Source organism: Chondrus crispus, genomic scaffold (assembly GCF_000350225.1).
Source record: "Chondrus crispus Stackhouse genomic scaffold, scaffold_665, whole genome shotgun sequence".
Classification (NCBI taxonomy): domain Eukaryota; phylum Rhodophyta; class Florideophyceae; order Gigartinales; family Gigartinaceae; genus Chondrus; species Chondrus crispus.
This window is the reverse complement of record NW_005178670.1, coordinates 1-12,925: the sequence shown is the minus strand read 5'-3', so window position 1 is coordinate 12,925 and position 12,925 is coordinate 1. Positions and strand designations below refer to the sequence as shown.

Genomic DNA, 12,925 nt, shown 5'->3' with positions numbered 1-12,925 from the left:
AAAGTCGCCGGCCGTCGAAGACCCAGGTACGGACCCCCCATCTCAAATCAACAGCTTTATACACACGTGCAAATTCATCCCTCCGTTTATAGCGCATATCCCCTTCTTTCTACGTTTTCCATTTCTCCGCCACACGCCCTGTTCCAGGTCCACCACCAAATCCCCTACATACCTTCTGAGGTCTTCTGCTTGCCAGAAACAGCAGACTGATCCTGACGTTTCGGACGTTTCGCGGGCTGTGTCTCAGTCGAACCACTTGATCTCCTCTTCGTAGTAGAATTCTGGGCAATGGGTCCGACCTTAGACTGTCGCTTTTGCGAGTCCTTGGACTTCACCGAGTCTGCCCATGCACTTCTGTCGCCCTTGTTTCTTCTAGAGACTTCGCCCTCCCGCCTTTCACGAGTTGAGTTGAATGATTCGTTCGATTCCTCGCCCTGAACAGGGCTTGGCGATTTGGGTCTCATCCCCGACACCATCGCGCTGGCCTTGCACTCTTTCATGACCTTGGCACGACTGGCGCGATGGCCTGCCGCTCCTTTTGCAGCAGCCTCATTCTGTTCAAGACGTTCCGCAGCTGGGGGTGAACCAGGACTTCCTGAAATATTCGAGGAGATGGCGGAGCCGTGGCGAAATGAAAAAGGTTGACGGGTTGGTTTCTTGGTCTCATCATTGGAAAGTTGTCTCTTGCTCTTTTGACCCTTCTTTCCAGAGGTGGAGGCCGGAGCTCGTCAACAAGACAGGAAGCATCCAATCGGAGCTCGCCAACAAGACAGGGGCCACCCGCGGGACAAAGAAATCACGCACGTTTTACTTTGAAAAACGCCATTAAATTTTGGGGGACCGAAGCACCGAGCGCGATTGAGCACGATGGTATCGAATCGATGGTCCCACTTGGTGTTCTGATGGAGGGAAGCATCGAGGGAGTCGAGAGAAATATAGATCGTAGTGTGGAGTTGTAAGATTGCGGGTCGAGAAAGGCAATGATGGTGACGCTATGAGCAACCTTGGGTGCGGTGAAATCTGTGAAGCTGTTTGAACTTGGGGTGGAAGGGCACGGAGATGCCGAGGCGATGGTGAGGCTTTGCGACATGCAAATACGACGTGCGGAGGTCGTGCGAACCAACGCGGGCCGCGGCGCCGAGTTGTACGAGCGTGCGATCCAGATGCGCCAAGATCACGATGCTATGCTCGGCATGACGCTCCTACTGCGGGACGGAGGGGACGGGTTTTGCGATGGATGCAGAGAGAGCTTCGAGGCTGTTGTAGTGCGCAATGCAGGGGCATGGAGAAGGAGAGGCAATGGCGCTTCATCCCAGCCTGGTGCGGGACGGAGCTATTATAGCCAATATGTCACTGAGGGCAGACGTGGTATAGGGGTAGGGTAACCTTGCTCGGTTGTCACAGGCATTGGCACGTGTTTGGGTGATGATGTTGCAGCACTGCACATCCTTCTATGCTCATGCGTAGCCCCTCTCCATCTACCATCAAATACGCACGAGGCACTCCCTACACTTCGCGCCAGCACTAGAGTAGAAGCACCATGAGTCTATTTGCATTTATGCAGATGACATTACAAGGCTGATAATGCTTGTGGAAAATGGGCATGTTTCTTTCTCTTGTAATTTGAATATGAAGTTTATTGCAGAGCGGAAGTGCAAGTCATTCCAGATTGGTTCTGGTGAAGTTGCCCATGGACTGTAGTGATGCTTGTGAAATTTAGAATAAGTGACTAATCGGTTGGAGGGATAGGACAACTGCAATAGTTCATCATTTTTGATCTGGATTATCAAACAAAGCGTCAGTGTACATTAGGTAGGAAGGAGCCTAGGGCGAAACTGCAAAGAGAAGCTTAGACTGCTAGTTTAAGTTGCTACCCGTATCACTCCCGTGTGCCAAAAGTGACGTATTTATGACGTTGGTCAGTCGTGGCTCGACTTCTTCCCGGGCAATCACAAATGCTTTTTCTTGGTAAATGGCAGGGGTCTTCAGGCTCATCGTGAACCTGTCCATGAACTCTGGGAAACAGAAAAGGCTTCGGTGCACTGATCAATAGGGTATCCCGATAGTGAATGGCAGGAGGAAGAAGAGAAGGAGGCTTTGGGGGCGTGTTCTCTACCTTCATGATTTCATGAAGGAAGACGCGTGCGATTAAAGCATGAAAATATCTCTGCCTCCTGTGTCGTACCGGCATAGTGCTTATCGCTTTCCTGCACTCACACTTGAAACCGTCGGTGCTTCATTTCGCCCATCTCAACTATCACAATGACGAACACCGTAAGGTTACATTCCAAGGGAATACATCTTGGTTACAAGCGTAATCTACGTAACCAGCAGTGTGGCCAGTCACGCCTTCTAATCGACGGCATCAAGGATCGGATCGCAAGGATGCCCAGTTCTACATGTGTAAGCGAGTAGCTTACGTCTACAAGGGTCTAGTCGAGAAGAAGACTCCGAGCGGCGCCTCGAGAAAGTATCGCGTTATGTGGGGCCGCATTATTGCCCCGCACGGAAACAACGGTCACGTACGCGCGAAATTTCGCAATCAGTTGCCACCGAATTCCATCGGAAAGGGCGTTCGCGTCATGCTTTACCCCAGTACAATTTAATCACCTCAGAGCCCTGTTCTCTGTGTTTCTCTTCAACGGCCGATGCGGAGACGGCCTACTTCCTTCAGGCCTGTGACTGAGCGCGATCTATTGCGCTTTAGAGTACGGATACTTCCATTGATCAGCAAAGAGAAACAAGTGGCACTGACAGAAGAAGCGAGTGACTCCAAATTACAGAGATTTGTACATGGTAAAGCAGCGAGAATTTTGCGATCGTTTCTATTTCTTTAGTTAGAGTGTTTGCTGTTTTTTTGGCGTGTTAATTTCTTTGCTTTCAACTTCTGAAGCCAGCAAAAAATAACTTAACGGTGGGTGTGTTCCTCTCGACGTCCCCGAGTAAGGATACAACATTCCGAAGCGATGCCGTATCATTTGCTGCGATTTCAAGCAAGAATGAAGCAGCCCCCGTTGACTGGCTCGCCTTACTTGTGGTACTTACGGATTTGGACGGCAGTGAGAGCACAATCTTCGATAAACAGATCGAGAAAAGAAGTAGACCAATCCGATTAGGGGATTTAGGGGACTAATGCCAAATGGCGGCAGCGGCGGTGCCAGCGGGGGGGGCGGCGGCGGCACAAGGACGAGGGCAGAGCAAGAGGACGGCAGAGGCAGGGGGATAGGGATAGACACAAAAAACAACGCAGCAACAGACCATCCCAGTATTCCAGGTCCGTCACTGCGTCTGTGGTCCCAGCATAAAGCGTTTTGGCTTTTGTAAGACTTGAATCTTTAGTGCAGATGTGCAGTATGAGTGATAGCGCCCTGCGTGAGTTCCTTGAAAGCAGTGATGCAAGAAAAGTGGCATTTAAAAGTCGAAATTTCAATTTTCTTATACTGCCAGGTTCGATATAGAGCCGTTTTCGTCCCACAGACACAGGTCAGCACTATATTACCAATACAGGAAATGTTAGTATGGGTGGCCACCCATACTAGAATTGCCCTCCGAAAAGTTATCAAATTTTAATAAAGTTGTAGTATGGCTGGCCACCCATACAGCAAAATGAAATCTTGTCGCGCGACAACCGCACTAGAATCACACCCAAATCACCCCCCAAAACATTACCAAAAATCACCCTAACGCAATGTATTACACGTGCGAACAGAAATGCTTTGTATGACACGTGGTGATCAAAACGCAATCTATAACACGTTACACTGTCGAACATTAATTAATGCATATTATAAACACTATATATTTAACTATGATGTAATTAATGTCGAGCAGCACAGTACCATCATTAGAACAATGGTACTCCGAAACAACGCGTCCTTAGGACGCCATCCTGGAACATTACACTGTCGGACATTAATTAATGCCTATTATAAACACTATATATTTAACTTTGATTTAATTAATGTCGAGCAGTACCATCACTAGAACAATGCCACTCCGGAACTCCGCGTCCTTAGGACGCAATCGCCGAACATTACACTGTCGGACATTGATTAAGTCGCCACGTCTAAAACATTGCATTTTGGTCGCCACGTGTACTTCATTGCATTTTGGTCATTCACACGTGAAGTACATTGCATTTTATTCGCCACGTGTAATACATTGCATTTTTGTCGTGCAACAAGATTTTCAAAAGCTGTATGGGTGGCCAGCCATACTGGAATCGACCTCCAAAAAATTAGCAAAAATTGCATTAGTTGCAGTATGGCTGGCCACCCATACAGCTTTTGAAAATCTTGTTGCACGACAGAACATTGCATATCATACCAAATACCTTGCCTGCTCTTGCAAGCCTGCGCGATGTACCTTGATATTTTTGAGAGCCCTGCAGGGCTCTATAGTCGAAAAATCCCCCACTATAACTGAACAACAAACTTTACTTATATATCCTTTGCCAATCAATCGTGGAATCGACTACGTCTTTAAGCCCCAATGTCACAATACGAAGTCTAGAGTGCTCTAGAGTGCAGTAATAAGTCTGCAAATAAATAGACCCAATGCATTAAACAAGCACACCAACTGGAATGGAGGTCGTGCGCGAGGACTGCTATTAATTAATCCCCTACTCCGACAATCCCCTAATTAGAAATATTGCAGTTAGTAAATAATTGACGTTAATATTTAATGATCATTTAATTGTTGCACAAGCTCTACCATCATCCAGACAATGGTGTTCCAAAACCGAGCGTCCTTGGGACGCGATCTCGTTATTAATTAACGCATATTGCAATCATTATATATTTAATGCTCACGTACATGGCTTTCACACAACTTTCGATGACAGCAAAATCCGACAATTGTACAACAGTGTTGTTCGGTATTACGAAGTCTTCTTGTGAGCCCACAGTAAAGCCTCTCTGCCTGTGGAGAGATCGGAGTTCTGGAAGGCGCAGGGCGGAAAGGTGCATGCACCGTTTGGGGGGCTGGAAGCGTTTGGTTGTGGTGCAAATATTTCTTAAAATGACGATGTCGTACGACACCCTTCGCCGGTCTGTGATCAGTGACCACTGATCACAGACCCATTGATCACAGGGCCATTTGCCAAAAAATTTGGAATCTAAAATTTTGTCAAATTTTACAGCAAGGACGATGTCGTACGACACCCTTCGCCGGTCTGTGATCAGTGACCACTGATCACAGACCCACTGATCACAGACCCACTGATCACAGACCCACTGATCACAGACCCACTGATCACAGGTCCAAAATCTAAAACATTTTCTAAAAATTTGCAATCTTAAGTTTTGGTGATGACAACTTCGCCACAAGCGATACCCGCTCTACCCACAGGCCCGTTGACAGTTTTTTCGCCCTAAAGCCAGCCTCCCTCTATCTGAAGTACTTTCCATTTAATATTGAGGTCTTCTAAAACTGTACTATCCCATTAACGCGAGTATTGCTCTGTACCCACAGACCCTTCTACATTCTCACCGCCCTAAAGTCAGACTCGCTCTATCTGAAGTACTTTCCATTAATATTAAGGTCTTCTAAAACTGTACCATCCTATTAACGCAAATATTTTTTCGATATTATTGGGCTGCCGTTTCAACCGGTTGTGTCACAGATTTGGAGGTGTTGTACGACACCCCTCCTTGGTCTGTGATCAGTGACCACTGATCACAGAACCAAAATCTAAGACATATTTTTAAAATTTGGAATCAATGGAGGTCGTGCGCGAGGACCGTTGTACGTGGGAGTTGTCTGCATAATTGCTTGACAGTGTCAGCTATTAACTCTTGCTTGACAGTGTCAGACATTACTTAATCTCCTACTCAATTAATCCCCTAATTACAAATATTGTAATTAGTAAATAATTGAGGTAATATTTAATGATCATTTAATTGATGCACAAGCTCTACCATCATCCAGACAATGGTGCTTCAAACCCTGGCGTCCTTGCGACGCAGTTTTCTTATTAATTGGCGCATGTTGTAATCATTATACATTTAATGTTAATATTTAGTTTTCAATTAGTTAGAATTTTCGTGTGGTTTGATCCAGACGACAGTACAGCACACCATGGGTAATGAGACGCAGGCCATCGGTCATACCGTAGTTGCTAGGCAATAAAGTCTCTGACGGACACCCGCTTCTTCGTGGATCGGAGGGTATCGGAGTTCACGGAACCACACTTCGAAAGCAGTGATGCAAGAAAAGTGGCATTTAAAAGTCGAAATTTCAATTTTCTTATAGTGCCAGGTTCGATATAGAGCCGTTTTCGCCCCACTGCCACAGGTCAGCACTATATTACCAATACAGGAAATGTTAGTATGGCTGGCCACCCATACTAGAATCACCGTCCGAAAGTTATCAAATTTTAATAAAGTTGTAGTATGGCTGGCCACCCATACAGCAAAAAGAAATGTTGTCGCGCGACAACCATACTAGAATCATACTCAAATCACCCCCCAAAAATATCAAAAATCTTAAATTTAACGTTAATAATTTAATATTTAACTACTATTTAATTAATGTCGAGCAGTACCATCATTAGAACAATGGTACTCCGAAACAACGCGTACTTAGGACGCCATTGCGGAACATTACACTGTCGGACATGACTTAATGCATTTCATAAACACTATATACTTAACATTAATATTTAACTACGATTTAATAAATGTCTTGGTCGCCACGTGTACTTCATTGCATTTTGGTCATCTACTCGTGTAGTACATTGCATTTTGTTCGCCACGTGTAATACATTGCATTTTGTCGTGCAACAAGATTTTCAAAAGCTGTATGGGTGGCCAGCCATACTGGAATCGACCTCCAAAAAATTAGCAAAAATTGCATTAGTTGCAGTATGGCTGGCCACCCATACAGCTTTTGAAAATCTTGTTCCACGACAGAACATTGCATATCATACCAAAGACCTTGCCTGCTCTTGCAAGCCTGCGCGATGTACCCTGATATTTTTGAGAGCCCGGCAGGGCTCTATAGTCGAAAAATCCCCCACTATAACTGAACAACAAACTTTACTTATATATCCTTTGCCAATCTATCGTGGAATCGACTACGTCTTTTAAGCCGTAATGTCACAATACGAAGTCTAGAGTGCCCTAGAGTGCAGTAATAAGTCTGCAAATATATAGACCCAATGCATTAAACAAGCACACCAACTCGAATGGAGGTCATGTGTGACGACTGTTGTACGTGGGAGTTGTTCGCGTAATTGCTGGACAGTGTCAGCTGTTAACTCTTGCTTGACACTGTCAGACATTAATTAATCTCCCACTCCATTAATCCCCTAATTAGAAATATTGTAATTAGTAAATAATTGTGGTTAATATTTAATGATCATTTAATTGTTGCACAAGCTCTACCATCATCCAGACAATGGTGCTCCAAACCCCCGCGTCCTTGGGACGCGATTTCGTTACTAATTAGCGCATGTTGTAATCATTATAAATTTAATGTTAATATTGAGTTTTCAATTAGTTAGAATTTTCCTGGACTTGGGAAGCCGTCAGCGTAGGAAAGTCGGTCGAAGAACTTTTTGGAAGTATACAGCCACCGGCCCCCACTGTTAGGAATGTACATGGACAACTGTGTTCCCGTAATCCCCCTCCTCCCCCTAATCTCAAATTCGAGATGCACACTCATAACTTCAACCAAAAGCAAAATTGCTCAACCTGCACCTCATTCAGACTCTGGCAAACCACAGATCAAATTCACATCCCCATTCCCTTCTGACGCCATACAGCGACGTGTTTCCCTAACTCACGTAATCACCCTTAATTTCATGACCCTACTTCCTTGACACCCACTACTAACTATCCCAAATTCTCCACATCATCGTAGAACTTCACCACGTATCGGAACGTCAACCCTTCCTTTCTGTGCTACCCAGGCTCCCCGGTCTCCTACTCAGTATGAGCCCCTCGCAGGTCTTATTTCGACGCAATGTTTACATATACAGGGTTCTCGTACTCACTGACCCCCCGCTCTCTCTCTTTACCTCTTCTCTTCTTCCCCACCGTTTCGCATCCCCGAAACCCCTCACCTCTCGCCTCCTTTCCCGCTCTCTCCCGACTTCACGCGCAATGACTACGCCATCGCATGCCGCCGCTTTCGTCCGCAACGATCCTCGGGTGCCACTGCATCTCGCACCTACGTCCTTGTCTGTTGGCTTCCATTCCATCCCCCTCATCCTTGTCTGTGTTGATTGCAAGAGCGGGTCCCCCAGCGCAAGGGCCTTCAGCGACCACTTGCGCCACGTTCACAACATCCCTACTCCCCAGGCCGCACAGCGCTCTAGACTCGCAGAAGAAGCCCTCTCCTTCCACCGTACCTCTGTTTCCGATTCTCCGCTCCTTTCCGACTACCTGCAGGCTCCCCAATTCCTCTTCGATCCGGCCATCACTCTTCCGATCAAGAGCCTCCCCCCGCTTCAAGGATTCACTTGCAAATTAGTCTACTTCTGTCCTCTTTGCAAGCTCTCCAAGGGCACTCCGAAACGGCTTCGACAGCATATGAACTCCGTCCACCCGCCTGATGCACCCGGAAACCCCTCGCCGACCGAGGTTGATCAAATCATTGGCCGCGGTGCTGTTCGCGCCCAGTCTCTGTTTAGTGGTGCCAAGACCAAATACTTTCCCGTTACGGCCGAAGAGCCAATCGGGGAAATGGTCACCGTCTCCCAAGTCCCCGTCGGCATTCCTAACTCAGAAGAAGAAGATCCCATCCAATCCGCCCCGGTGTCGTCACCCCTCCCCATGGACACAACAACCGACTCAACTCTAGACCTCATCACTCCAGACCCCAACTCCCCGTCTTATGACCTCCACAAATGTGCCGCCGACGTACTGGCCCGTCTAACGTGTTCCAGTTCGGACCTGGCCCCGGGTCGACGATCTCATACCGAATTGGAGGAAAATGACGCAGACACCGGCATCGCCCTCCGCAACACATTCCTGTCGATCACCGACTTTGATGAAGCCCTCGACGCTCTGCTTTTACGCCGTGAGAAGGCAGCTCAACTCACGAGTGCCGTCACGACGGAGGACGTTCAAGCAACTTTATCCACGGTTGCAACCTGCGTCCATCTATACTTTCAAAGTATCGCCAAGGTCGTCAGGGACGTCACGCATGGATTTCGTCAAGCGATAAACCTCCACGGCACTACGCCCTTCCGACAGGTTCAATCCGTGGCAGAACGAAGATATGCTAGTCATGTCGCCCGCCTCCTCTTCTTCACCCATCAGACACGGGACGCCGACTTTTCCCGTAATGAACAGACTTCCGTCGCGATCGACGCCTTCTTTCATGAGCTCAATCGCACATCTCTCCACGAGACCCCAGGTGAAACTCTCTCCCACGCCTTACACAGTCGCCTTTACGATGCCATGAAAAGCTTGCTCCTCGTCCGGCTCAGGCATGTCGACTTCCTCACCAACTTGGCCGTTCGTAATTTTGTTGTCGCCGCTACCGTCGTTGCAAGTTCCGCCCCACTCTTCGCCGAGACTTCCCCGACCCTCAGACTCGCCGAAGCCGGTGACATGAGTCACATTCTTGCCGCCCTCCAATACGCTGTTTCCGTGACAGCGATTCAAGAACTCCGCCGAGTAGCAGAAACGCCCCTTCCGGCCGCCCACCTCAACGAGAACCACCAAGATCCAGCTGCTGCCATCATTGCAACCGTGGATCAAGATGCCAACACTGCCGCTACATTCATACGAAAAACTTTGGATGTCATCATGCGAATCATAAAACATGAGGGCGGTCCAATCTCTTTCGCCGTCTGTGCCATTCACAAGCAACACCCTTGTGGCATCATCAAATCTCACCACCTCTCCATGCCTCTTTTGGGGACGATCATCACAAACCAACACAAGACTTTCGACAAGTTCTTCTACGAACACTGTCTTCTGGGGGCCGAGCTTCCTCCTGACTTCCAACGACTCGTTTTATCTCTGCGTGACGACCACACGAACCGCGCTCCTGGCTTTTCATTTCTCTCCTCCCTCACTCACCACGCTTCCTGGGTGCAGGCCAACGTGGCCCATCTCCTCCATGCTCTAATGAATCCATCGTCCGATTACCTCCATCGCACACCTTGCGTCCACCCCACATGTTCCTTTCCGCGCAGGGTTCCTACACAAGATGAGGCATCCGGTCTTGGCCCATCCCCTACCTCTACTGCTTCCTCTGGCCAAGACCGAAAATTCAAGTCGCTGGTGTTCAAATGACAAAAACAGGAGTCTTGCAGTTTCTCGCTCATTGCCAAATCATCCAAGACTCCCTACTTGCTATGATGCATTTTTCGTCCGGATCTCCCGGTCGAGCAACCGAGATATGTACTTATAGGCTACAAAATGGGGAGAACAACATCCTGTAGTGCAATACGCACCTGGAAAGGGGGGTGAAAAGAAAGGAAAACATTTGGATATGAAAAGTAGTCCGGGTTTGGGGGACACACGTGTGAATAATTGCACAGTTTTAATTTTTAATTATTTTATTTTATTTAGTTAATTAGTTGGCATTAATTTTGCTGACACTAGATTAGATCTAGAATCTAGAGCCGGGAGCTACTGTACTCGCCCCGGCGGGGCTCTATATAACTTAGCCCTTTGACCGAACAAGTCAATAAACCAACCCGAGTTGCCGGAGTTGAATGTCGCCTTGGTCGAAGTCCGTCTCTACCAAGACGCTCCCTTTTACCTAAGCCTACGGCATCCTCTATCGCTCGGGGTTCCCTTTTCTCTTTCCCTTATTTCCCTATCGTTTTCTATCTCTAATTCTACCTATTTTTCCCTTATCTTGTGTTGGTGCCATCGGCCTCGGTTGCGACCGAACCGGTGTAGGTGTTTCGAGCCATCGGGCGGCACAGTTGACGTAGCGCTGCTACTGTGACCCATTTTCCGACGGAGACCGTTGCAACGACGTCTCCCTCGAAGGGCTCCGTCGTATTACGAGCCAGTGTCGGTACCATCGGTGTCGGTTGCGACCGAACCGGTGTAGGTGTTTCGAGCCATCGGGCGGCACGGTTGACGTAGCGCTGCTACTTTCATTTCATCCCGTCGGGCTGCGTTGCCACGCCCCCGTCGAAGGCCTTGTCGCGTTACAAGGTGTCGAAGAAGCTCAACGAGCATTGGCCTTACAACCCAGTGGAACCGGGGTACCTACGTACGCGCCCCACCCCACACTCGTCGAGCAGATCTCTTCGCAAGTCTCTACCACACCGATCCCGGGCCGGGCTATTTCTCTGTGCCCCCCCCCATCAGGGATCCGAGCTACTACGAGTCGCAAGCTCGTTTAAACGGAGAAGGGAGAGTCGGACACTCCGTAGCGCTGTGCCATCGGCAGTTCTTCTTTTTGTTGCTGTTGTTGTTTTTGCTGGACTATCAGACCGCAGTCTCTGCCCGACAGGCGCATTGCACTACACATCCGGAACATCTTCATCGGCCACCACTCCGAAATTTTGTTCAACCCTGGCTACTGCAAGTCAAGGGCCGCGCTCGGTTACAACCGCGCGGTGTACCGATTTCCCGACAAGCAAACTTCCTTCCGAATGATCTCATACTTGTCGGTCATTCGCCCCTTGGAATGCGAAATGGTCAGAGCTCTCCATGGTGACGAAGCCATGAGAACCCATTGGACATTCTTATTCGCCAACAACGGCCAACGTTTCTCACTGGCATGTGTCATAAAGGTCATCAGGACTGCCCTGCAATACAGGAGCATTCACATCTCCTTCAAGGATTACAGGCAGTTCACCAGTGGAATGGTTCCGCTTATATGTCAGAATAAGCTCCACAGCAGCATGAATGACATATTGGCAGAACACACCACAGCCGGACACCAACAAGCTGCGCATACCTCCTCTATCGCCCACAAACACTACGGACGAACTACCTCGCTAATGCCCGACTGTCCCGCCGCCACGCTAACAAAGCACCGCCAATTCTCCCATGAATGGCACCGCCATCTGAAGCTGCCGTCATTTTATAGTGACCGCGCTTCTTCACAACCGCTCCCCCTCCAACATTCACAGCAACTCCAGTCTCGAGTGACCTCGCTATCCCAACATGAGCCGCAGCCTGTCTTCCAGGTTCATCAACCGAAACCCCTCCTTCATGCTCTCAACGGAAGCACAGCAAACGAACTGCAACAACTGCAGCCAAACCCCTCTGCTCTCAAATTCCCCAACACTTTCGCTGTAGGGTCCCACTCCAATCACAGTATTCGCCTCGATAACCCCCCGAACCATATCCTCCCTCCCCTCTTCAGGCCTCTACTGTCCGCTCTCAAAAAGGCCACACGTTCTAAATCTGCGGAATTCATGTCTCAAACGCAGTTTGCTGTCACAGCCACTGTGTCCGCGTCGCAGAACAACTCCCTCGTACTGATGCCCACCGCATCAGGCAAGTCTATGGCAGTCCTTGTACCAGCTTTCATGGAAAAGAATATCAAGTCCACTATCGTAGTCGTTCCCCTCAAGGCCCTTGTATCGGAGTACATGAGGCGCGCGACAAACTTCGCCCTACTCGCATCACATTGCGCGAATGGACAAGGATCACTGGAATTTGCCGACCTCTACATCTTCACGGCCGAACAGTTGTCGCGGCCGTCTTTCAAAGAGCTGGTTGTTCGACTTATGGATACTAACAGGCTCGCTCGAGTAGTCATTGATGAGGCTCATCTCACAGCCATGTGGCATCATTTCCGCCCTGAATTGAAGTTTTTGCGTCGATCCCTTTCTATCATCCCAAAGTCAGTCCCTCGTGTACTCCTCAGTGCCACCGTCCCACCCTGCGAGAGAAGAATCATTCTAGAGCGCCACGGCATTAACACAGCCTTCCTTTTCTCAATGCCTTCTCAAAGAAGGAATCTCGAGTTTGCTGGTCATACCTTCAGTGACGAC

The 12,925-nt window shown here is 48.5% G+C and overlaps 2 protein-coding genes across 2 annotated transcripts; both read left to right on the top strand.

Annotated features, from left to right (window-relative positions):
• The first annotated feature begins 2,262 nt into the window (after window positions 1-2,262).
• CHC_T00000871001 (hypothetical protein) lies at window positions 2,263-2,415 on the top strand. Its single transcript, XM_005711027.1, has one exon. It carries the CDS (start codon window positions 2,263-2,265, stop codon window positions 2,413-2,415), a length of 153 nt encoding a protein of 50 aa, XP_005711084.1.
• A 65-nt stretch (window positions 2,416-2,480) lies between these two features.
• On the top strand, window positions 2,481-2,606 carry CHC_T00000870001 (hypothetical protein). Its single transcript, XM_005711026.1, has one exon. It carries the CDS (start codon window positions 2,481-2,483, stop codon window positions 2,604-2,606), a length of 126 nt encoding a protein of 41 aa, XP_005711083.1.
• Window positions 2,607-12,925: the final 10,319 nt, after the last annotated feature.

Coding starts and splice junctions, on each gene's coding strand:
- CHC_T00000871001 (XM_005711027.1), top strand. CDS start 2,263: ATGACGAACACCGTAAGGTTACATTCCAAGGGAATACATCTTGGTTAC.
- CHC_T00000870001 (XM_005711026.1), top strand. CDS start 2,481: ATGTGGGGCCGCATTATTGCCCCGCACGGAAACAACGGTCACGTACGC.